A 24637-nucleotide genomic window follows, 5' to 3' on the forward strand; every position below is an offset into this window, starting at 1 on the left:
AGAAAAAATCCAAGACTGCAGTTTATTTTATTCATTTATTTCAACACCAGTGAATAATTAGTTCTCATCCACATTGACTGTCTGCAGACCTGTAGAGAAAAAATAAAACTATCAGAATCAGTGAAGTCTTCAACAGGCAAATGGGGAACAGCAGAGAACTAGCTCTGAGCTTTGGTTGGAGCATTTACAGGTCCTCTACTTTGTATACCCATTTGTATGCAGCTGATCTGAAAATAATTCTGCCACAATTTGTTAATTACGGTCACCTACCAGGGTATTTTGTACCCAGTGGGTGACCTACAAATATTGCTAATTTCAAATACACCAGATCGCCAACCTCAGAAATGCAAGTACACTTCTGGATACTATTCAGCAGTGAGCACAGCACACAGCCAAGCAAATGTTGGACTTACCTTTGTATGTTGTGACAGGGACGTATGTGACGAGGGTGTACAGTTTGTTGGGAGAGTCCTCGTCTTCATTGCGTTTCCTTGACAGGCGCACGCGCATACGGTATGGGACATTCCTGAAATAACATACAAATAATCAGTTAACATGGAGAAATGTGCTCAGTTTTAGTGCATGGCATTGTGGAAAACGTTACACGCCGCAACTTGTATTAATTGCACCAACTCTACACCCATCGCCAAGCATAACACTTCGCTCTGAAGCCAGCACTGATGCTGGCTCAGTCAAAGTGTCTATCCGCCGGGCTAATTAGCCTCTACCCCTTGATAACAGGACAACACTGCATGAAGCAGATAGGACAGGGGCGAGTGGGTTTTTTTGGCTGAGAGAGAGGGGAAAAGAGTGACGCAATAGAGAGAGACTGGAAGAGATCCTGATGTTCAACTTTCCATTCAATTAGACGTAATGGACAGACAATGTGCATCACTGAAATCAACAATCAATTGTCATTAGCACAAATGTATCCCCAACATTCATGAAAATGAATGTGAGGCCCATGAACTACAGTTTCACTATGGCAGCCATTTTGGCCAGTGCAGTCCATTGTAGAGGAAGCACTGAATTTGACAAGGCTGCACAGGCGATTTGGAATTCAGCATAGTCCAGTTCATACTACGGTTAAGTGCATATCGTCCCAATACTTATTGCAGCCACAGCATTAACATGTGGTATACTGTACCCTCAACTCAGTGTCACTCAGATTGGCTGAGATGACAGTTTAAAAAGTGTTAGTTTTGAAATGTAGCAGTCGATCAAGTTAAGCCCATAACCTTTTCTGTACCAGGGACCAGCAGGCTAAGGCCTCTGTCGCAAGAAACACGGGGGTTTGCTTACCTCACACCCTTGGTCCAAACAGCCTTGTTCAGGCGAGTGTCGATGCGTACGTCAGGGGTTCCCATCTCCTTCATGGCGAACTTGCGGATCTCCTTGAGAGCGCGAGGTGCCCTCCTCTTGAAGGACCTGACGGAACAGAGCAAGAAGCAACGTTAATTACATGCACATGATTATCAAAGAGGTTGATCAAAGCATCACATTTGTCAGAGCAAGCAATGTCTATTTTTCTAAGCAATATAACAAGGGAAGCCCTTGTGAAAATGACCCTTATTGTAGTTCTACACTACACAGCACCAGCTTTTTGTCCACCTATAATGACCTGGGAAGGAAAATGAGTAATTCACACTGGCGCCTCACGTTCTTTCCCATAAGCAACAGCACACTTCCAACATTTAGCATGTACAAAATCAAAACAATGTCAACTGCCTCTAATCATTTTACGTCCACCATTCCCTCAAATCCTCTTCAGTGGGATAGCCCATCAAATTACCTTAGACCAGCCATCAAAGCACCAAAGACATCTTGCAAGCATACAAACATACAGTACTTCATTCAAACCGTGTGTAGATGGCACACATCCATAACTCTACAGCAGCAGACTCAGTGCCATGCCCCCAGACAGTGTACTCACACGCCATGTATGCGCTTGTGGATGTTGACGGTGTACTCCCTGGTCACAGCCTCGTTGATGGCAGAACGCCCCTTCTTTTTCTCACCGCCCTTCTTGTTTGGCGCCATCTAAGAAAAGACATCACATAAAACATTGACTAACCTTTTCCTCATAACCAGAGACAAGACATGCATTTCTCAAGTGTCCACTGCTTATTTGGTTAAAAGTAGAGTGGTCCCCTAACAAGTCAACACTGAGCTTAAAATGGAACTGACAGCATTTTAGCAACATGAAATCTTATTAAAATCTGTTCATATACACCCCAAGGAAGAATTCTTTTTTTAAAACATTATCTGACAAGCGAGAACTTAAGACATGGTCATTTTCATGTTTTCATTCATTCTTAAAATATTTCGGAATTACATATACTAAGGCGCTTGTGGAAATTCTATAGCAATATAGTTGGAAAGCAGCCATGCTTTTGGACAATTAATAGACACCACAGTAAATAAAACCTAAAAAACATCTGTCTAGTCCAGCGGCTGCGCGTTTGGAAAATGAATACACTATAGTAAATAAAATCTATAAAAAAACATGTCTCGTCCAGGACTGGAGTCTACGCAGAACGGTGCACCATAGCCAACCATAGCTACAGTGGGCCTTTATACAAACAAGCCATTTGCCATACAGGCTTGGCATCATTCACTTTGAACTCGACTGTGTGTTTACCAGCAGTTACAACAGCGTGACTTTAGATAATTAGAACACATTCGCCAAAAGCCACAAAATATCCCTCAATGGATTTCTGCAAATATTTCATTACCACGGGAGTCCTCTTACATTTGGGAACTTTACAGTCCTATTGATCAAACCATGAAAAGGTAGGCTTTCTCTCTCTCCCTCAGTTATGCACCTCAACAACTAATGCTAGCCAGAGCAAGATGAGCTAAAGCATAACGAACAAACATTAGACAAAACCTCAAACTTTGTCAGCTAGTTGGCCGTCAAAATTGCACTGATAAAGGATGGGGAATTGTAGCTTACTTGTCCTTCTGCAGGATGCCTGCAACCAAGCACCCAAGCTAAATGGCTAAAGTTGGCTAGTTTGCTACCTAGCTACTTCTAGGCACAAATTTGAACACCTCACTGAACATTTTACTTGCCCTAGCAGAGCTGGTTAGGCTGTTTACATGTTATCTAGAGCGTCCATGACTAACTATTACTTTTTTTTGCCTATGTTTAAGTTACACTGGTCATATTCAGCCGGTGTTGCGCGTCAGTTATTCTATGCTCTCTGGCACACTTGGAGGAGAGTGATAGCCAGAGTGAACTTGCGAACGCAAGAGATATGAAAACTGTTTAACAGTCGTTCACGTTCTTGCTAGCTAGCTAACCAAATGACACCTGCATCTACCTGTGGATAGCCAACGAAAAACGATGAGGGGAAAAAGTCAGTCACTCACCCACTCCTCCAATGACATGACATCCTAGCAGCTAGCGAAAGTTAGGCTCCGCGTTTTTAGCATCCTAAATATATACATTAGCCTATTAGGCACGTTATGACTGACTTGTGGTCATTGCCCTGCTAGTTTGATTGTATTGACTATACATTAGCCTATTAGGCACGTTATGACTGACTTGTGGTCATTGCCCTGCTAGTTTGATTGTATTGACATTACAGCCTTGCATTCTTCCGGTTTTGTCCAAAATATTTAGTCATTGAAACTGAAACAGGGCATTCTGAATGGAAGCAGCAAACAATTTACCAGGCCAGCTGTGATTTACAACCTGATAGCAATAATTTTTGTACTACTAATAAATGTATTGGTGAATTATATTAATCATTCGTTGACCTGCATAGTCTATTCTAGTTGGTTTTGTAGCATAAAGTGGGAATTTGAAATTTGACTGATATGATAGTTTGTTTCATATCTGCACAGTAGTTAAACCGCTGTCAGTTCCACTGCTTTCATTGACATGAACGTAAACAATTCCACGTGAAGTTTCATGGTAGGATTAATTAGGATACTGTAGAAAATACATTTCATGGGTTTACAATACCAGTAACTTTTGCCATCTAGATAAGTGTTGGTGGGGCATAAGTAATGTACACGTAATTGGGCATACGTCTGGTTGCTGACGCCAGGCAATACAGCTAGCTAGCTAATGATAACGGTATATATTTGTCTGGCTAGTTTAACTAACTACAGCGATTGGTTTCTGAATAACTTTACATTAGTAACAACGGGATGTTGTGAAACAGAAATTAGGGACCCCAGATAAGACCTAAACAAAGGACTAAGGCGCTTTATAACCGAGACATTTATGACAATAGTTCCGTTCAGCTGGGGTTGTAGACGTGTGATTAGCAAACTGACTGTTTAGTGGCTACACGTTTCCATTTAAAAATTCACAATTGATCATTTAGGCATATTCCACCACGATTGCATCGTTTAGGGAGTTCAGTGTCTCATCTTGTAATTATGTCATGAAAATATTGGATTATATTAACACAAGGTCAGGATGAAGTTAGATAAATAACACACATTTGGTAAACTAGTACTTACTCTGCCCGAGAAATGTCGGAAAGGAAGTTGCAAAGACTTGTGGGTACTGAAAGGCAACGAAAAAAGGGTTCACATCCGGGTCGTTCTAAACGCAAGAAACAAATATGGTGGCTAAATTTACCAAAGATGATGGATATACTAACAAGATACACGTCTCTCTGCCCTAACAATGGGAGTCATTGTCCACAAAGCATCACGGCGGGCTGTCTAGCTCCCGCCTATCCTTTCTTTGGATTGGTGGATACATCTCATTATTGTAATCATTTCTTGAATATTCGATGAGGGTTGTTGACGTCAACCGCATGTATTTAATGGGGAGGCCTCATATGTGAATATGCATAGCCATCTCGAAACAACTACGATATAAAGTGTTTTTTTCTCTCAAAGTTGCCGGGATGTCACGTCTCCTACTTATATCAGTACACTTTTAACAACTAAAGCATTAAGAAACGTCTATTTGATCAAATAACCCTCACGTAGCAAATAAGCCATTCATATTTAAGCCGCGACCGGGAGACCCATGGCGGCGCACAATTGGCCCAGCGTTGTCTAGCAGAGGGAATGGCCGGGAGGGAGGTAGCTCAGTTGGTAGAGCATGGCGTTTGCAACGCCAGGGTTGTGGGTTCGATTCCCACGGGGCGCCAGTATGAAAAAAAATAAAAATAATGAATGCACTAACTGTAAGTCGCTCTGGATAAGAGCGTCTGCTAAATGACGTAAATGTAATATTTTGGTTGACCAAATTCGACACTCTCATTGACCTCCATACAAAAACTCCTTGCTTTGTGGGGGGAAACAACTAAAAAACTCCACCGGATGGAGGGAGACAGATTTTCTGCCGAGTTGGGCCTATCTCTTCCTCTCTGTGTTTACTCCACAGGTTCACTCAGGCAAAGATGATCTATTATATTGACGAGATAGCCGAGTGACCGCTCTAACAATGGCAATACAACCGTTAATACATGTCCTCAATGATTGAAGGCAGGCAAGATCAGGTGGGACCATTCTAGCCAATGATACGACAGGCACTAAGTAGTTTTTCTCCAAGTTGCTGGAATGCCACATGGACAGTGGCAATTTTAGCATGTAAATCTTGGTGGGGCAAACTCCCCCCAATTGTTTTTAATGCATGCCAGGAAAGCCACTACACAACACAAAACAATATATTAATTGCACCATAAAGGTGACAAACGGTGCCCACAAACTCTTAGGGCCGACATTAAGCTATCCCAACAGCAGAGTCCCAACACCTTACCACTGCTAAACCTGGCTATCAGTGGAGCCTTGTCTGGCAGCGAAACAGTTAATTCAGCCTCATTTACTACCTTTAAAAAAATCATAGCTGTTATGGCTGACTTGCTTAAACAAATGTGGTTTCTACATTTAAATTTTAGTCATTTAGCAGATGCTCTTATCCAGAGCGACTTACAGTTAGTGAGTGCATACACTTTTCATACTGGCATTCTCTGGATTTATTGTGCTTTCAAGACAACCTGGGACTCAGAAAAAAACAAGGTCGAATCATGATGATGTCAGTGACCTTCAGGTCGGAGCGCTAGAAAGAGGCCCGAGTTCCGGACTTGCAATTCCGAGTTGGATGACTGTTCAAAACATATTTTCCCAGTCGGAGCTCATTTTTTTCAGAGTTCCCAGTAGTCTTGAACTCACTGAAGTCTGAGATTTCCCAGTTCCGAGTTTCCAGTTGTTTTGAGCGTGGTAGAAGTCATGTTGGATTGACAGCATGGCCAATGTTGAATGTTTATCCTTTTAATCTTGGAAAAGAGACCCTTAAACCCAGACTTGGACCACACATCCACTCCACTGAATAGCAGGCTAGTGATTGCTTTGCAATGCTTGCAGTTAGCCACTGATTCTTTCCAAACCACTCATTGTTGAATTTGCGATTTCCAACTTGTTGTGTAATGTTTACGTCCAATGGCCGATGAGCACCGATACGTTTTATCTATAATTTCTCTTCATTATTTATCTTCATATGACAAGGATTGAAAAGGATTTCCCAGTAGAAAGTTGACTTGATTCATGATGATGACTGCTAGCTTGCTGGCTAAGATTTTGAAAGTATGATGTTGACATGATCAGTCCAATCAAAGCTACTGTACATATAACGTGATTTGACGTCATTTTATCTGTGGCCTATGACCTTGAGCCTTTTTGGATGGGCAATTCTAATGTAACACGATGGCAGCACCCAAGGGGCTTACATTTTTTAGCTCTACACGTAAATTTTGTGGTGACGTAGTGTCCCCATGAGTGACAGAACACTGAGCCAATCACAGCGCAACTAGAGAACATTACCAACCCCTACACTCAGTATTTTTCTCTGGCTGCCCAACCACCACAAAAAGCACTGAGCTAGGCTGAAACACCTGCATTTTGGAGCTGCTTTACTCAAGAAAGCAAAACATAGTTTGTATGTGGCTTTATTAACGCAATACACATATTAATTTGAATGCCAAAAATAACAAAATAACATGCAAAACAGACAAAAAAACAAACAGGTGGGGCTCAAAATGACGGGTCGCCACTGCACATGCATCCGTTTATATCAGTACATTTGTAACAGCCTAAACATTACAAAACTTATATTCGATAAAATCAGCCTCACGTAATTCAACACTCTCTCATAGACCTCCATACAAAAAAGGTTTCTCTGTCACGGACGCCTCTTCCTCTCTCTTCGCTCAGGCCGTTAAAAAAAAGGTCAGTTCCGGTCTGCTTAACGGGGTGGCTCTCCCATAGAACCCAATGCGATAAAAGCTGGGTCTGGTATTCTTAGTTCATTGACTTGTCTATGAAGCAGAAAAATACAGACACGAATGTCTTTTTTGCAGTGCTTTTTCCGAAACAATAAATAAATTATACCACATTTTTAACAAATGTTTTATCTGTAATTTGTATAGATTTTTGTTGTAGCCACGAAAAGTCTCTAGCAAGCGGAAATAAAAGAATAATCTTCTTTACTATATTTCCCATAATGCACGTTGTTACCGGCGTCGAGTCAAAGGTCAAAACTCAACGCTCCAATGTTGTGAACGAAGTGGAAACTGTTGGGAAAACAGCTGAGAAAAGCTAACTTACTTCATATTTAACCTTAGATAATAATTCGATTCATGCTTTTACGATCAGTAAGACTTATGTATTTTTTTAGTTGATCGAGGTCAATTTTGTTTAGCTGTATAACTTACTTTTACGATGACTTTGCTGACAAGCTAGCTAGTAAGCTAACTAGCGCGAGCTAATAGCATTTGCTAACTGTTAGCTTGCTGCCCATATCTGCACTCCTGTGGAGTTAGTGGAAATGTATCTAGCTTCTTTTTAAGTATGTAACTGAATAACGCAACATACGTGCAATTACAAAAGACTACGTGCAAGTACTGATTTATCATTTTGGTCACGTAGCTAAAAGCTAGCTATCAACAACATAGGTACGATGACACTTGCCCCGAAGGAGCTGTCCAACCTCTTGGGAATCATTTCCGAGGAAGCTTGCACCAACACTTTTGAAAGTCTATCAACCGCCTTTCATCATTACTTCGCGAAGGCCGAACATTTCCGAGTAGGATCGGTTTTGGTGATGCTGCTGCAACAGCCGGACCTTCTGCCAAGCTCTGCCCAGCGCCTGACAGCCCTCTACCTCCTCTGGGAGATGTACCGCACAGAGCCACTGGCCGCCAATCCCTTTGCCGCTGTCTTTGCTCACTTGCTGAACCCCTCACCAGTTGGGGAGGAGCAGGAGAAACAACTGTCTGGTGAGTGTCTGCTAAATGACTAAAATATCAAATGTAATCCGTTTGGATAGTAAGAAGTATTGTCCAAAGTTTTCATCAGCAGTTTGTGTTGCTTTCATTATATTAACTCAAGTATATCCTGATCATATGACTGTTCATAGGCTTCCTGCCACCCATTACACAGCCCGAGAAGTTCTTCCTCTCCCAGCTAATGCTTGCGCCTCCAAGGGAACTCTTCAAGAAGACCCCCAGACAGGTGTCTTGCATGGATGTGGAGAACATGCCACAGTCCATAGACATTAGTGGGCTGCAGTTGGCATTGGCAGGTACAGTACCTGCATGTATGCACTTCTCATGTATCTTGTATGGAGGATGGTTATAGAATCTCAAGAATGTTAGGCAACTCAAAAAGAGTTATGTATGATGGAGAATTGTGGATTTCAAAGTTAGGATTCCACCTATAGAGATTTGCCTGTGTTGAGACATAACACCTCTCATATCATTACTGTAGTACAACAGACAGTTCTTTACACTTTACTATGCAGCAATTCTAACACTTCATTTGTAAACTCTTATTCCTCTCTCTCCCCTTGACACTGCAGAGCGCCAGTCAGAGCTACCCACCCAGAGTAAGGCCAGCTTTCCCAGCATCCTCAACGACCCGGACCCAGATTCTTCCAACTCTGGGTTCGACAGCTCAGTGGCCAATCAGATCACAGAGTCTCTGGTCACTGGGCCTCGACCTCCACTGGAGAGTAAGTGGAGCATTTCATCAATCAGTTTGTTATTAGTCTGTGTTATGTTTATGGACGACATAAGTTAGGTGAATGTTGACACAAAAACATACACTATACAGTTGAAGTCGGAAGTTTACATACACCTTAGCCAAATACATTTAAACTCAGTTTTTCACAACTCCTGACATATAATCCTAGTAGAAATTCCCTGTCTTAGGTCAGTTAGGATCACCACTTTATTTTAAAAATGTGAAATGTCAGAATAATAGTAGAGAGAATGATTTATTTCAGCTTTTATTTCTTTCATCACATTCCCAGTGGGTCAGAAGTTGACGTACACTCAATTAGTATTTGGTAGCATTGCCTTTAAATTGTTTAACTTGGGTCAAACGTTTTGTGTAGCCTTCCACAAGCTTCCCACAATAAGTTGGGTGAATTTTGGCCCATTCCTCCTGACAGAGCTGGTGTAACTGAGTCAGGTGTGTAGGCCTCCTTGCTCGCACACGCCTTTTCAGTTCTGCCCACAAATCTTCTATAGAATTGAGGTCAGGGCTTTGTGATGGCCACTCCAATACCTTGACTTTGTTGTCCTTAAGCCATTTTGCCACAACTTTGGAAGTATGCTTGGGGTCATTGTCCATTTGGAAGACCCATTTGCGACCAAGCTTAAACTTCCTGACTGATGTCTTGAGATGTTGGTTCAATATATCCACATAATTTTCCTTCCTCATGATGCCATCTATTTTGTGAAGTGCACCAGTCCCTCCTGCAGCAAAGCACCCCCACAGCATGATGCTGCCACCCCCGTGCTTCACGGTTGGGATGGTGTTCTTCGGCTTGCGAGGCACCCCCCTTTTCCTCCAAACATAACGATGGTCATTATGGCCAAACAGTTCTATTTTTGTTTCATCAGACCAGAGGACATTTCTCCAAAAAGTACAATCTTTGTCCCCGTGTGCAGTTGCAAACTGTAGTCTGGCTTTTTTATGGCGGTTTTGGAGCAGTGGCTTCTTCCTTGCTGAGCGGCCTTTCAGGTTATGTCGATGTAGGACTCGTTTTACTGTGGATATAGATACTTTTGTACCTGTTTCCTCCAGCATCTTCACAAGGTCATTTGCTGTTGTTCTGGGATTGATTTGCACTTTTCCCACTAAAGTACGTTCATCTCTAGGAGACAGAACGCGTCTCCTTCCTGAGCGGTATGATGGCTGCGAGGTCCCATGGTGTTTATACTTGCGTACTATTGTTTGTACAGATTAACATGGTACCTTCAGCCATTTGGAAATTGCTCCCAAGGATGAACCAGACTTTTTTCTGAGGTCTTGGCTGATTTCTTTTGACTTTCCCATGATGTCAAGCAAAGAGGCACTGAGTTTGAAGGTAGGCCTTGAAATACATCCACAGGTACACCTCCAATTGACTCAACCGATTTCAATTAGCCTATCAGAAGCTTCTAAAGCCATGACATCATTTTCTGGAATTTCCCAAGCTGTTTAAAGGCACAGTCAACTTAGTGTATGTAAACTTCTGACCCACTGGAATTGTGATACAGTGAATTATAAGTGAAATAATCTGTCTGTAAACAATTGTTGGAAAAATTACTTGTCATGCACAAAGTAGATGTCCTAACCGACTTGCCAAAACTATAGTTTGTTAACAAGAAATTTGTGGAGTGGTTGAAAAACTAGTTTTAATGACTTCAACCTAAGTGTATGTAAACTTCCGACTTCAACTGTATATACAAAAGTATGTGGACAACCCTTCAAATTAGTGGATTTGGTTATTTCAGCCACACCCATTGCTGACAGGTGTATAAAATCAAGCATGTAGCCATGCAATCTCCATAGACAAACATTGGCAGTAGAATGGCCTTAATGAAGAGCTCAGTGACTTTCAACGTGGCAACGTCATAGGATGCCACCTTTCCAACAAATCAGTTCTTCAAATTTCTGCTCCGCTAGAGCTGCCCCAGTCAACTGTAAGTGCTGTTATTGTGAAGTGGAAACATCTAGGAGCAACAACTGCTCAGCCGTGAAGTGATAGGCCACACAAGCTCACAGAAAGGGACCACCGAGTGCTGAAGCGTGTCTGTCCTCGGTTGCAATACTCACTACTGAGTTCCAAACTGCCTCTGGACGCAACGTCAGCACAAGAACTGTTCGTCGGGAGCTTCATGAAATGTGTTTCCATGGCTGAGCAGCCACACACAAGCCTAAGATCACCATGTGCAATGTCAACCGTCAGCTGGAGTGGTGTAAAGCTCGCCGCCATTGGACTCTGGAGCAGTGGAAACGCGTTCTCTGGAGTGATGAATCACGCTTCACCATCTGGCAGTCCGACGGAACGAATCTGGGTTTGGCGGATGTCAGGAGAACGCTACCTCCCTGAATGCATAGTGCCAACTGTAAAGTTTGGTGCAGGAAGAATAATGGTCTGAGGCAGTTTTTCATGGTTCGGTCTAGGCCCCTTAGTTCCAGTGAAGGGAAATCTTAACGCTACATACAATGACATTCTAGACGATTCTGTGCTTCCAACTTTGTGGTAACAATTTGGGGAAGGCCCTTTCCTGTTTCAGCATGACATTGCCCCCGCTGTTATAGTAGCAAAGGGGGGGACCAACTCCATATTATTGCCCATGATTTTGGAATGAGAGGCTCGGCGAGCAGGTGTCCACATACTTCTGGTCACGTAGTGTATGTCTTTTCATTAGCCTGGTATTGTAATGACACAGGAATGATACTGAAGTATATACGATATCCCAAGTATCACGTAAGCCAAGCCACATATCCAGCCTGTAACGCCTCCCTGTGACCCTACCTCCCCCAAGGTCACTTCCGTCCAGAGTTCATCCGGCCGCCCCCTCCCCTGCACGTTTGTGAGGACGAGCTGGCGTGGCTAAACCCCACGGAGCCCGACCACAGTGTGCAGTGGGATCGCTCCATGTGTGTGAAGAACAGCACGGGCGTGGAGATCAAACGCATCATGGCCAAGGCCTTCAAGAGCCCACTGTCTGCCCAGCAGCAGTCACAGGTGAGTAGACAGGTACACTGTCTACTCAACTGTATCTTATATATTTCAAACATGACCTTCCCTTGGGAATTCCACCAGAATATCTCTCTAAATATTGCGGTCTCCCTACAGCTCCTGAGTGAGCTGGAGAGGGATCCTAAGCTGGTGTACCACATCGGTCTGACCCCGGCCAAGCTGCCTGACCTGGTGGAAAACAACCCTCTAGTGGCCATCGAGATGCTTCTAAAACTGATGCAGTCCAGCCAGATCACTGAGTACTTCTCCGTCCTGGTCAACATGGACATGTCCCTGCACTCCATGGAGGTGGTCAATAGGTGGGGGCTTTGGATATCATTTGATTTATATAATTAATTTGTCTACAATCAGTTTTAAAATGTGTTTATTTATGTGAGGTTATTCTTTGTGTGCACAGGCTAACCACTGCTGTGGACCTCCCTCCAGAGTTCATTCACCTGTACATCTCCAACTGTATCTCCACGTGTGAACAGATCAAAGACAAGTACATGCAGGTAAGGAGAACTGTGGAAGGGAAGGCCCATGACAGGAGGCTGTAGCTTAGTGTTTGACCTGTCAGTCACATATACAGTGCCTTCGGAAAGTATTCATACCCCTTGACTTTTTCCACATTTTGTTATGTTACAGCCTTATTCTAAAATTGATAAAATACTTTTTTTTGCTCATCAATCTACACACAATACCCCATAATGACAAAGCGAAAACAGGTTTTTAGATTTTTTTGCAAATGTATTAAAAAAATATATATATACATTATTTACATAAGTATTCAGACACTTTACTATTAGACTCAAAATTGAGCTCAGGTGCATCCTGTTTCCATTGATCATCCTTGAGATGTTTCTACAACTTGATTGGAGTCCACCTGTGGTAAATTAAATTGATTGGACATGATTTGGAAAGGCATACACCTGTCTATATAAGGTCCCACAGTTGACAGTGCATGTCAAAGCAAAAACCAAGCCATGAGGTTGAAGGAATTGTACGTAGAGCTCCGAGAAACGATTGTGTCGAGGCACAGATCTGGGGAAGGGTACCAAAACATTTCTGCAGCATTGAAGGTCACCAAGAACACAGTGGCCTCCGTCATTCTTAAATGGAAGAAGTTTGGAACCACCTAGACTCTTCCTAGAGCTGGCTGCCCGGCCAAACTGAGCAATCGGGTGAGAAGGGCCTTGGTCAGGGAGGTGACCAAGAACCTGATGGTCACTCTGACAGAGCTCCAGAGTTCCTCTGTGTAGATGGGAGAACCTTCCAGAAGGACAACCATCTCTGCAGCACTCCACCAATCAGGCCTTTATGGTAGAGTGGCCAGACGGAAGCCACTCCTCAGTAAAAGGCACATCGCAGCCCGCTTGGAGTTTTCCAAAAGGCACCTAAAGACTCTCAGACCATGAGAAACAAGATTCTGTGGTCTGATGAAACCAAGATTGAACTCTTTTGCTTGAATGCCAAGCTTCACGTCTGGAGGAAACCCGGCACCATCCCTACGGTTACGCATGGTGGTGGTGGCAGCATCATGCTGTGGGGATGTTTTTCTGCAGCAGGTACTGGGAGACGAGTCAGGATCGAGGGAACGATGAACGGAGCAAGTACAGAGAGATCCTTGATGAAAACCTGCTCCAGAGCTATCAGGACCTCAGACTGGGGTGAAGGTTCACCTTCCAACAGGACAACGACCCTAAGCACACAGCCAAGACAACGCAGGAGTGGCTTCGGGAGAAGTCTGTGAATGTCCTTGAGTGGCCCTGCCAGATCCCGGACTTGAACCCGATCTAACATCTCTGGAGACCTGAAAATAGCTGTGCAGCAACGCTCCCCATCCAACCTGACAGAGCTTGAGAGGATCTGCACAGTCGAATGGGAGAAACTCCCCAAATACAGGTGTGCCAAACTTGTAGCATCATACCCAAGAAGACTCGAGGCTGTAATCGCTGCCAAAAGTGCTTCAACAAAGTACTGAGTAAAGGGTCTGAATACTTGTGTAAATGTGATATTTACGTTTTTTTATTTCTGATAAATTTGCAAACATTTCTAAATATCTGGTTTTGCTTTGTCATTATGGGGAATTGTGTATAGATTGATGAGGGGAAAAAACAATTTAATCCATTTAAAAATAAGGCTGTAAGGTAACAAAATGTGGGTCAAGTCTGAATGAATACATTCCAAGTGCACTGTAAATGCTTGTCTTACCAGAGGATGCATGCCACTTTCTTTCTGAAAGTTGTAACAGGAAGTGCATTTGTGGGTTCTCCCTGCTAAAGATGACTTTTAAAAAAACTAGTTAGTCAAGGCTCCACTGTGTTAGCCAGTGTTTCAGATGTGTATGTAAAACCTCTGTTTCCGTTTGCAGAACCGCCTGGTGCGCCTGGTGTGTGTGTTCCTGCAGTCTCTGATCCGGAATAAGATCATAAACGTGCAGGACCTGTTCATCGAGGTGCAGGCCTTTTGCATTGAGTTCAGCCGCATACGGGAGGCAGCCGGCCTCTTCCGCCTCCTCAAGACCCTGGATACAGGAGAAATCCCCCCTGAGGTCAAACCTGCCAAATAATGCTTTCATAGTACATAGAACCTGGCAGTAGCCTGACGTGCCAAATAACGCCCCCCAGGTAGTAAGCCCACAGAGGTACAACCCGCTAAATAGCGCCCCAACCAAGAGATACTGACCAAGACTGTATAACCACCCAGACAATCCTCACAATCTCGCCTGGAGTCCGGCTTTGAACTCAGTTACTGTTTTTCCTCTCTCTTTTCTGGACAAAGATGGACATATTTTGAAAATAGATTTTGAAACTGTCCCCCCCCCCCCCCCCCCAGAGATTGATTGCTTGTCGGTTTTGTTTCATTAAATGGATATGTAATGAACCATCTGGGTTGTTGGCTTGTATTTTCTACTGAACATGGTGAGACATACTGTACATGCAAATACAGGAATGTTGGATTCTGTTTTGAATGAGGGAACTAGATTTGATCACATTAATAGGTTCTCAATGCAGAACAACTATTTGTAAGGGAACTGCTCATACTTGATGTACAGGTGTAGTGCATGTGTATTACAATACGTGTGAACAAAACCAAGACACAACATTCGTTAAAAATATTTTATATAAAATATGTGTTTCCCTGATATCTTCACAAATGTTAGTCTGAAAGCAAAATGGTCACAATTTGAAATTAATAGCATCAAGTAAAGAAGTTTGTGTAAAAAAAGTTAAGTAAAAAAGAGCTAAATCTCATATCAAAATAAGATTTCCAGTATAACTCCAGTTACAGTATTATTTTATATCTGCTCTTCGCTATCAGCCCTGAGTTTTGAATTGCTGATTTCCAGACATAATAGCTACATTACTGAAATAGTCTTGAGCTAGTATCTTCTTTCACCTGATTCTGATTGTTGTGCTGATCACATCTTAATGTGATGTGTTCTGTGGGGTTGGGACCCCTATACCCTCTTCATGCCCCGGGCCATCAGGCAGGCAAACACTGTCATCACCATCTTAGGTTTCACCTCCACTAGGTCCTCAGGCAGGGCGTACACCCGCGCTCCGATTTTCCTGGCCATGGAGATGGCATACCTGACAACAGGCAGTATTTAGGGGACATCTTATCTGTTGGCTTGAATGTTTCATCTCTTTCATCAAGCTAGTACTCAAATGTTAATTTCATCACATGGTACGTACTTGGCGTTATTGAGCTTCTCTTCCTCAGTCAGGTCCTCCACCTTGATTAGGTCGTAGCGGATGGAGCCTGGCTGGATGGCATCAATCAGGTCCAGGACTGGCATACTGGTGGCTATGGACCCATCCTACAGAGGCACACACACTGAGCTATTGCTGTGGAGGATGCTTTACTTTTATTTATTCTACTTGGAAAAGTAGAATGAAGTCTAGTACTTCAAATAAGGTACCATGGTCAGGAAAATGTTAAACAGCAGAGGTACAGCTTACCTTGAATCCAGAGATGGTGCCTTTGCCAGCCTGTGTGAGTGTGTCATTGACCCAGGTGATGATGGTGTCGTCATTCACCTTCTGCCCGTCACCAAGCTCCTCCAGAATGTTCAGTGTGTACCTGAGAGAAAGAGATGGATCCTTCTAAATGTGGAATTATGGAGTAGGCATTGGGCCTGCATATGAGTTTTTGCTGATCACATGACCTGAACAGGGGAAAAAATATCTAAAGCACTTTTAACAATGTTCTGTTGCATTACCTCCTCATCAGCTGCCACAGCAGGGCCTGGGTGAGTTTTCGGTTGCCCTCGTTCAGGTCCTGTCCAGCAATGCCCACCAGGGAGAACTTGGCCTCATTCTTCCCCAGCTCCACTGCATAGTTACAGTTCTCCAACTGGCACAGACAAACACGTAATAAATCAATGAATAATCAGTTTAATCGTGATCGCACTGTGGGAGAACTCTAATTGTTCCTAGTCTCACCTTCTTCATGTTGCTGCCCAGTTTGGAGTAAGGGGGTTTGTTTACTCTGTCCCAATCCACTGGCACATTGATCTTCTCATAGAGTTGGAAGATGACCAAAGCATCATCTATGTCCCTGTAAAACATGCACACACACACACACACATTACATTAGTGTGGTTTCCAAATGATTGTAAATTGTTGGAAATGGTGTGTATAAGATGGAGTGACCTGTACTGTTCTTACACATAGAGGTGGTTGACACGAGGGTTGACCCCCAGGGAGTTCATCCAGTTCCTGAAGGTGCGCTCCTCTCTGGTCTCACCTGTAAGTGACAGATAACATTACACACTGGTTCAGGCCTTGTACTGTATATATGGTTTATATTATTTCATCAGGAAGTAGGGATGCTCAGGAACTAGATAGGTTATGGTTTGGGATGGTCCCAACACTGACCCTCGATTGAGCTCCAGTCAATGTCCTGGTTCTCTGGCTTCTTCAGGGCAGGATACTTGTTGAACAGGTTGGCAATGTACGCCAAGTTCAGCTTGGGGTTGCCACGGACCACGTCGGTTGCTGTGACGAACTGCCGGCAGCCAAGACGGTCAGCCTGCTCCAACATGCACTCTGCTCTCTTTATGTCCTCTTTCTCCTGCAGGGGGCGGTAGGGAGCGATCTATGATGTATCACTCATTGATAATTTGGTCAATTTAGCATGCACTTTTAACCAAAGTGGCTAGAAGAACAGCACTGTTGATCAGGTTGCCTAAAATGGAATGGATATGGATGATGTTTTCTAGGATGGGATGACCACGTACCCTTATCCCTGAAATGTCGATGGCAATCAGAGGGATTCCCTCTTCATCTCCCTTAGGAGCCACTTGGTTCAGGATGTTGTAGTAAGCCTTGGAATCCTATAATGCAAAACAAAAAATGTATACAATCACAAATGCACTAAAAGATCCCGGACCGACATAGTCATATGACGATCCAGGACCGACACAGTCATATGACGATCCAGGACAGACACAGTCATATGACTGCTAACTGTAAGTCGCTCTGGATAAGAGCGTCTGCTAAATGACTAAAATGTAAATGTAACGATCCCGGACCGACACAGTCATATGACGATTCAGGACCGACATAGTCATATGACAATCCCAGACCGACACAGTCATATGACGATCCAGGACCGACACAGTCATATGACGATCCAGGACCGACACAGTCATATGACGATCAAGGACCGACACAGTCATATGACGATTCAGGACCGACACAGTCATATGACGATTCAGGACCGACACAGTCATATGACGATCCAGGACCGACACAGTCATATGACGATCCAGGACCGACACAGTCATATGACGATCCAGGACCGACACAGTCATATGATGATCCAGGACCGACACAGTCATATGATGATCCAGGACTGACACAGTCATATGATGACCCAGGACCGACATGGTGCGTATGACCCACCTTAATGTCAGAGCTGAAGTTGTTGATCTTGGAGCAGCCGGCCTCCTCCAGGTGGTAGTTGGCCCAGCGTAGCAGCAGCTCCTCTGGGGACAGCTTCATCAGGTCCTCCAGGCTCTCCCCATCCCTCAGCAGGGCTATCAGAGCTGCACACATCATTGAAATAACACACTCATAAACATACAGCTACAGAGATCAAGTGTTATAAAGTTATAAAACACACCAAAACATTGAAAGTCCATATTCAAATAAACATTTAACACACACACACACCTTCGTTTCTGCTGATCTCGATGTCAGCGAACAAGCCAATCTTGATGACCTGCCAGAGCAGGCCCAGGACCAGATGCTGCCTGCCTTCCTTCAGGTCCTCTGCTCCGATGTTTACCACGTGGCAGCCGATGGCCGACGCAGAGTTCAGAGCCAGGTTCAGATTCTCCTGTTAGAGCACACAAAATAGTATAGATACCTGTGCATGACATACAGTATATACTGTATATAATGACAAAGAAATGAATGTGTCAATGGGTTATACAAAGCTGCAGTCCTCTGAGTCAGGTGATGTTGAACAGTCTGTAAAAGGTTACCTGGATGGTGAAGGGTGTGAGCTTCTTCTTGTTGATGGTTCTCTCATCGATGGTGTCCGGGACAGACTGATTGATCATCTTACTACCAGGTGAAGGAGAGATGCATAGGTTGATATCAATGGAATATTGCCGTAGGGATTGGTTTATAACATCAAAGTTGCACATGCTCTAAAGTAAGTCCATGAGAACAGTTAGAAAGTACCATAGAACGATCCCATCTCCGACAGCGGTGAACAGGTCGTTAGAGGTGGGATCCATAGGGAGGACATGCTTGCAGTCTGGGTCTTTCTCCAATGCCTTATTCACCCAGTTCACAAAAGCCACCTTCTCCTCCTCTGTCAGTGGAGAAATGTGTGGGCATGGGGGGGAATGCATAATATTATACATGTAGGAGTATTTGTATTTATGGAGAAATATTTGTATACATTGGCCAATCAGAGACTTGTATAGATGTGTGACTTCACAGACCAGGAAGTCTTGTTGTACTGATGGATTGTTCCACACATAGAGATAGATGTGGTTCTGTCTCATTTGAATGATAAGTGCTTCCTGTGTGATGTTGGCTACAGATGTATCTAGACAGACTGAAGTAGATAGGTTGGGGGAATTCTCAGCCAGTGAAACAAGTAGGGGCAGTCACCTGAGTAGGAGTGCTGTGTGCCTGAGCTGGACTGCTCTGAGGTTCCTGCTACGGCATAGATGCCCTCCTTCTTGTTGATGGCTTTCTTGAAGGTCTTAGCCACCTCTATGCTCTTCAGTCCATGGACCACCTTAGTGAACGAGAAGAGATGATTCCATGTATCTTTGGTGTCATGTCAAGATGTCTCAAGCTATGGTCTGCTCTACTTTGACATTGTCTTTCTGTAACTGCCATTGATTTTGACCTATTGACCTCTGAACTTACATTGGCAAACTCGTCGAAGGTGACTTTGCCGTCATGTAGGTCTCCTGTCTTGGTGAGATCCTGGATGATCTCTCGGACTCTGTATCCTGGCAATGGCAGGTTGGCAGCTTTGAACAGGTCATTTAGCTCATCTGTGCCAATGTGGCCGTGAGAATCAACATCTGGAATAAGAAATATAGGTCAAAGGTCACATAGAATGTAGCCTTGTTGAATGCAAAAATAATCAGGGACCCAGGATAAGAGTGAGAGAGTGAAGTGAGTCTATAATGAATTGACTACTTTTCTGTTCCTCTCTTAGTATGGGGAATCAGGATTGGAGGGTGTTCAGGGTGTTTTCCTGTCAGGCTCTCACCGATCTTAGCAAAGGCTTCTCTCAGTTCCTCCAACTCATCCTGAGAGATCTGTGCTGGAGCAGACATCTTGTGGAATCTGAAACCACTTACACATAACTTCACCTTTTTTCACAAAACCATACAATACTGAACATACTCAACAGGGAGGAACTAAAATAAATATTACATTTCTGCATGTTGTCACTGTGATAATTTCTAAAAAATGTGCTCTACCCAGTGGTTCTGGGCTCTGATGTCTATTTCATTCTGAAACATCCTGCTTCTAGCGAGCTACTTCCTTCCTACTTCTGCTAAGGTGGTGAGGTCATTCACATGATTCATATCTTTATTCATGTCTTTATATCTCATCTGCCTTAGGACTGAGTATACATTTCAGGTCCCAGTCTGAGTTGAGAGTGGAGTAGAGCTCTAGTGATAACAGACAGGAAGAATGGCTGCCATTTTACTGTGTGGTTTCAATGAGGCCGCTAAAGCTGTATACCACAGATACAGCGAGAGATATAAGGTTATGTTAGAGACAGAGACCTACTTTAAACTAGGTCTGCTCTGCTTGCCTCAGAGGTGTGAAGTTTGGAGATGAGTAACAAATGTTTCTCTTTTAATTGCCACCCACCGCATCAGAACAAATCAGCTTTGCTCCTAGAGATTGCATCTATGGTTTTCTAAACATATAGTATGGAGAAGGGTCTAGAGACCATTATTTGTCTATATTCAACAATGTAGCCACTGAGCACAGACGTCATTTCAAAGTCTAGTTTTGATTTGATTTGGGTTGAGTTTCGGTGAATTCAACGTGCAATCAACAAAAATGTCATTTTGTCATTGGATTTAGGTGAAAAGTTGGGTGAAAAACCCCCGCAATTCCCTTATGTCAATGACTTTTTGCAAATCCAATCAGTTTTCCATGTTGATTCAACATCATCACATTACATTTTTTGTTGAAATGACATGGAAACAAAGTTGATTCAACCAGTTTTTGCCCAGTGGGTATGTAGTAGCACAGTTCTGAATGCTCAAATAACTTAAAACAAGGAGATCCGGGTTTTGTTCCCTTTCTCACACTATAGCTATAGAGGTCAGAAGCAGAAATGAAACTGATGGCTTTTCACACCATGGCTCAAAATGACTAGATTTGTCACTTTGTAAGCATTTAATTTCAATCAGCACTGAGACACTCTCTGGATGGCACAGTGTGATGTTCACTAATCTAACTATAGGATATTACTGCCTTTTTAGGACTGACATTTACCCAGACTTTACTTTTAGATGATGAAGTAAATCTGTCTTTTCATTTTGATCATGAGAGGTGTTATCTTTCATCAAGCAAATCCAGTTCCTTGATTTGAAATCCTTAAAACCCTCATCAGTCATCAAGGAGTACCTGTGGTCTCAGCCACTAAAATCATCAAGGGCCTTTATGGAAATAAAACTCTGAAATACCCACAAACATCAGTCATGGTACCGCTGATTTCACATGCAAATCTTGTTCTCTTTTAAACAGACAGCTTATTCATTATGTACTAAGAAAATAATGAAATGAAAAGGTACATTTGCATGGATTAGCTAGAGGAATAGAGATTTATTGGAACAATATTATGATGTGGACATTTATCAAAGCCAATCTGTCTGTCACTCAAATTATACATCAATCAATTGTGCTCACTCAGTTTCTCTCAATTGTTTTGTATGCAAAAGCCCATTCATTTAAAGCCCCATGCAGTCTTTGTAATTTAATTTTTAAATAATCACTGTATATCTAATAAATCACTGTGTGTGTTTATTTAATGAAAATAACTCCAAAATATATTTGTTATCATTTATTTCCCTGAGCCTCCTATGGCCCTTGAAATGCTCAGTCTGATCGTGCGGGCGTTAGGAAACAAATTTGAAGATATTCACATGCACAGCACTGATTGGCTGATAGGATGGTCTAGAGCCCACCACCTTACCCAGATGAACAGTCATTGGTCTATTATAATCATGATGTGGGCCAAAAGATCTGTACCAGCTGAACAGGCTGAAATTCCAGGCAGTCTTTTCAAAGAGCTCTTGCACAAAAAGGGCATTATCATAATTTTCACAATTTAAGAGTGTTATTTCGCCCTCATAGTTTGTAAATATCATTAAAAAAAGGAAAATTAAGTTAACTGCACTGACCCTTTAAGTGTAGTGTGTTATTAATTATTCAAGCACTATTGAAAGACAACATACAGTAGATAGGTTGGGGGAATTCTCAGCCAGTGAAACAAGTAGGGGCAGTCACAATATACAAATGATATATTGTTCATAATTTCTAAATTACTACAGCGGTGGTGAGTTTAAGAGATTACAGATGTGTATGTGCCAGCAAATTCCACATGCTTAACATGTATACACATGTTATTGGATGAATAGTGATGATATGTTGGACATTTTTTACTGAGTTACTGTTAGCTTTCACGTTAGAATTTTCAGCAGTTGCAGCAAGGATAACCACAAACCAACTAACTTCCTGTTTAAACACTATGCAATGGTTTAGGCTACTCTTGCTCTCTGCCACAATGTTCAGCTGATACTGAAACTAAAGTCATGACATGGCAATGCTTCTCCTGTGAACATCAGAATACACTATAGGGCTATATAACAATTTTGTAATACTGTATCAATGTATTATGTAACAGTTTAACAGCATTCCTTGGATGATAAAGTAGCAAGAGGATACTTTATGATGATAAAGCAAGTTGTTAGGCTACTGTAAATCAATGCATACTACACATGCTGCCCTCAGATCCAGGAAGACACCATCTATTAACACACATGACCATCTGTGAACACTTGTGGATCATCATCCTCATCATCCTCATCATCATCATTCATCTTCAACCTCATCAAAACCAACATGCAGTCACAGACCATTTCCCCAGTAGATTCAATGAAATACTGACACATGCAGAGGCACACACAGACACTGACACAGAGAGGCCCCTAGGTCAGGAGATTTAATTACCTTAGGGATGTGAGTTGACTGGAAGGTCTGTCTGTGTGGTCTGTCTCTGACTCACTCTCCTTCCTTCAATGTGTCTGCTGCTCTCACTGCTTGACGGGCAGGCAGTACCCTCTCTCTCCCTCCGAAGTCAACTGACAACGAATCATTTCAAATGTAGTAGGAAGGAAGTGACATGCAACCCAGGACAACTTCACTAAGAGTAATGAAAGACTTTTTGTCTTTCTATGGCAATCTGCTACCTGCCACAGGTCTATCAAGGTGGGAGCAAGTTGCCCCATATATATATATATATATATATATATATAAATTTTTTAAGTGAAACTGCAAAATATTCCAGTAGCCTAAAACGGATCTTTCTGGTTCCTCCACATTGCTTAAGTGAAAGATAGACAATTTATGGCATTTATGGCAGTCGGGCAAGTTGAGCCTGCTCTGAGAATTTATTTGACTGATAACAACCTAAAACTGATCTTTCTCGTTCCTCCTCATTGTTTAAGTGAAAAACTGTCAAATTATGGCATTTATGGCAGTAGGGCAAGTTGAGCAACTCCAGCACCTGCAAAAAAGTACCTGGATGTGCATATGTTCTTCTGCTTTTGTCAGGCAAGTTGAGCTGAGAATGTATTTTACTGATAACTGATTTTTCACACTTCATATAACATTGTCATACATACCTTTTCTGCCATATTTGCATTGGCATACTCTAGTGTAGTAGACAATCGTGCACCCATAGAGATCCCATTAAATGACCATTCTAATTCCTAATTTAATTCTATACACGCACCCAATTTGAACCTAGCTGACTCAGACTCTTCATTTGTTTGACAGTTGCTATGGCGGTTGCTAAGGACTTTGCTGAATCGCGACTCTCCACAACTAACAGAGAGGCCAGGGAAATCTCAGCTGTAAGTTTGCCTAAAAAAATAGACATTATGATGTAGCTAACCTAGCTAACAAACTAAATGCGAAATTAAGAATGTGATGTTTATATTGAACGTGTTTCAAATGTCATTATTTGGTAGATTCATGGCTACTGGTTGCTATTATTCTAAGACTGGTTATTTGTTGTTGGTTAGCTTAGCTCTGCTTTCTTAACAACTAACGTTAGGCTTGCCAGTTTTACTCCCTCTGATTAGCCTGCAGCCTCCTCATGATGATTGGTGTCATTGCCAGACATTTATGCAACTGTAAATGTATACAGTAAACTTAGCTACTGTACTTTTTGCCAGGAAATAGAAGCTTCACCGTGGAGTCACTATGTCATCAGAACATGCAAGGCTTCTTCTACGGAGGCCTTTGCCCCCTAAAAAGATTCCCCCCATTGTGAAACCACTTCCTTCGCCTATACTTTCAGGTAAACTACAGGGATTAATATACAGGGGTTGCCCTATTGCCTGGGGCAAGTCAACTGAGCAGTCCCGCAAGTTGAGCCTGCTCTGAGGTTGCCCAATAGAGTGATAAAAAAAGTCATTAAAACGGATAGCTTAAAACGGATCTTTCTGCCTAGTTAACAATTCTTGGGAGAGGGAACGTTTTTGTAATGTTACCCCTAATGTTCCCCTAATGTTTGAGTGTCCAGTTTTCTGTTAGTTAGGGGAACAACATTCTATCTATTTAAGCAAAAAACTTTGGAGAACCTTTTTAGAATGTTTTGGTGTTAAAGTCAGGAGAACATTCCCTTAATGTCAAACAGAACTTATCTAGAACGTGGTTACAATGTTCTCAGAATATACACTGAACAAAAATATAAAAGCAACATGCAACAATTTAAGATTTTACTGAGTTAAGAGTTCATATAAGTCAATTGAAATAAATTAATTAGGCCCTAATCTATGGATTTCACATGATTGGGAATACAGATATGCATCTGTTGGTCACAGATACTTTGGATGGGCCTCAGGATCTT

General features: G+C 42.6%; 3 protein-coding genes across 5 annotated transcripts; 1 reads left to right on the forward strand and 2 right to left on the reverse strand.

Moving 5' to 3' along the window:
• Positions 1 to 21: 21 nt before the first annotated feature.
• LOC311143323 (large ribosomal subunit protein eL31-like) lies at positions 22 to 4568 on the reverse strand. Its single transcript, XM_084179155.1, has 5 exons — positions 4480 to 4568; positions 1934 to 2040; positions 1303 to 1428; positions 414 to 526; positions 22 to 89 (listed from the first exon to the last, which is right to left on the reverse strand). The coding sequence occupies exons 2-5, from the start codon at positions 2038 to 2040 to the stop codon at positions 58 to 60; spliced, it is 378 nt and encodes a 125-aa protein (XP_084035281.1). The 5' UTR covers positions 4480 to 4568; the 3' UTR covers positions 22 to 57.
• A 2635-nt stretch (positions 4569 to 7203) lies between these two features.
• Positions 7204 to 14878, forward strand: LOC311143322 (CCR4-NOT transcription complex subunit 11-like). Of its 2 annotated transcripts, none has more exons than XM_084179154.1 (7): positions 7204 to 8249; positions 8390 to 8554; positions 8831 to 8983; positions 11793 to 11995; positions 12107 to 12309; positions 12408 to 12504; positions 14364 to 14878. In XM_084179154.1, the coding sequence occupies exons 1-7, from the start codon at positions 7931 to 7933 to the stop codon at positions 14559 to 14561; spliced, it is 1338 nt and encodes a 445-aa protein (XP_084035280.1). In that variant the 5' UTR covers positions 7204 to 7930; the 3' UTR covers positions 14562 to 14878. The 2 variants fall into 2 exon arrangements, with proteins under 2 accessions (XP_084035280.1, XP_084035279.1); XM_084179153.1 differs by having other exon boundaries at positions 7511 to 8249; positions 11793 to 12007.
• Positions 14879 to 15097: 219 nt separating this feature from the next.
• lcp1 (lymphocyte cytosolic protein 1 (L-plastin)) lies at positions 15098 to 22824 on the reverse strand. Of its 2 annotated transcripts, none has more exons than XM_084180028.1 (16): positions 22732 to 22811; positions 19745 to 19821; positions 19393 to 19553; positions 19129 to 19258; positions 18691 to 18823; positions 18489 to 18570; positions 18175 to 18340; positions 17905 to 18047; positions 17238 to 17333; positions 16876 to 17071; positions 16666 to 16744; positions 16441 to 16555; positions 16218 to 16351; positions 15958 to 16078; positions 15691 to 15815; positions 15098 to 15585 (listed from the first exon to the last, which is right to left on the reverse strand). In XM_084180028.1, the coding sequence occupies exons 2-16, from the start codon at positions 19809 to 19811 to the stop codon at positions 15453 to 15455; spliced, it is 1881 nt and encodes a 626-aa protein (XP_084036154.1). In that variant the 5' UTR covers positions 19812 to 19821; positions 22732 to 22811; the 3' UTR covers positions 15098 to 15452. The 2 variants fall into 2 exon arrangements, with proteins under 2 accessions (XP_084036154.1, XP_084036155.1); XM_084180029.1 differs by having other exon boundaries at positions 15353 to 15585; positions 19745 to 19830; positions 22732 to 22824.
• Between the last annotated feature and the right edge of the window lie 1813 nt (positions 22825 to 24637).

Source organism: Coregonus lavaretus (genome assembly GCF_964263955.1).
Source record: "Coregonus lavaretus genome assembly, chromosome: 16".
Lineage (NCBI taxonomy): Eukaryota > Metazoa > Chordata > Actinopteri > Salmoniformes > Salmonidae > Coregonus > Coregonus lavaretus.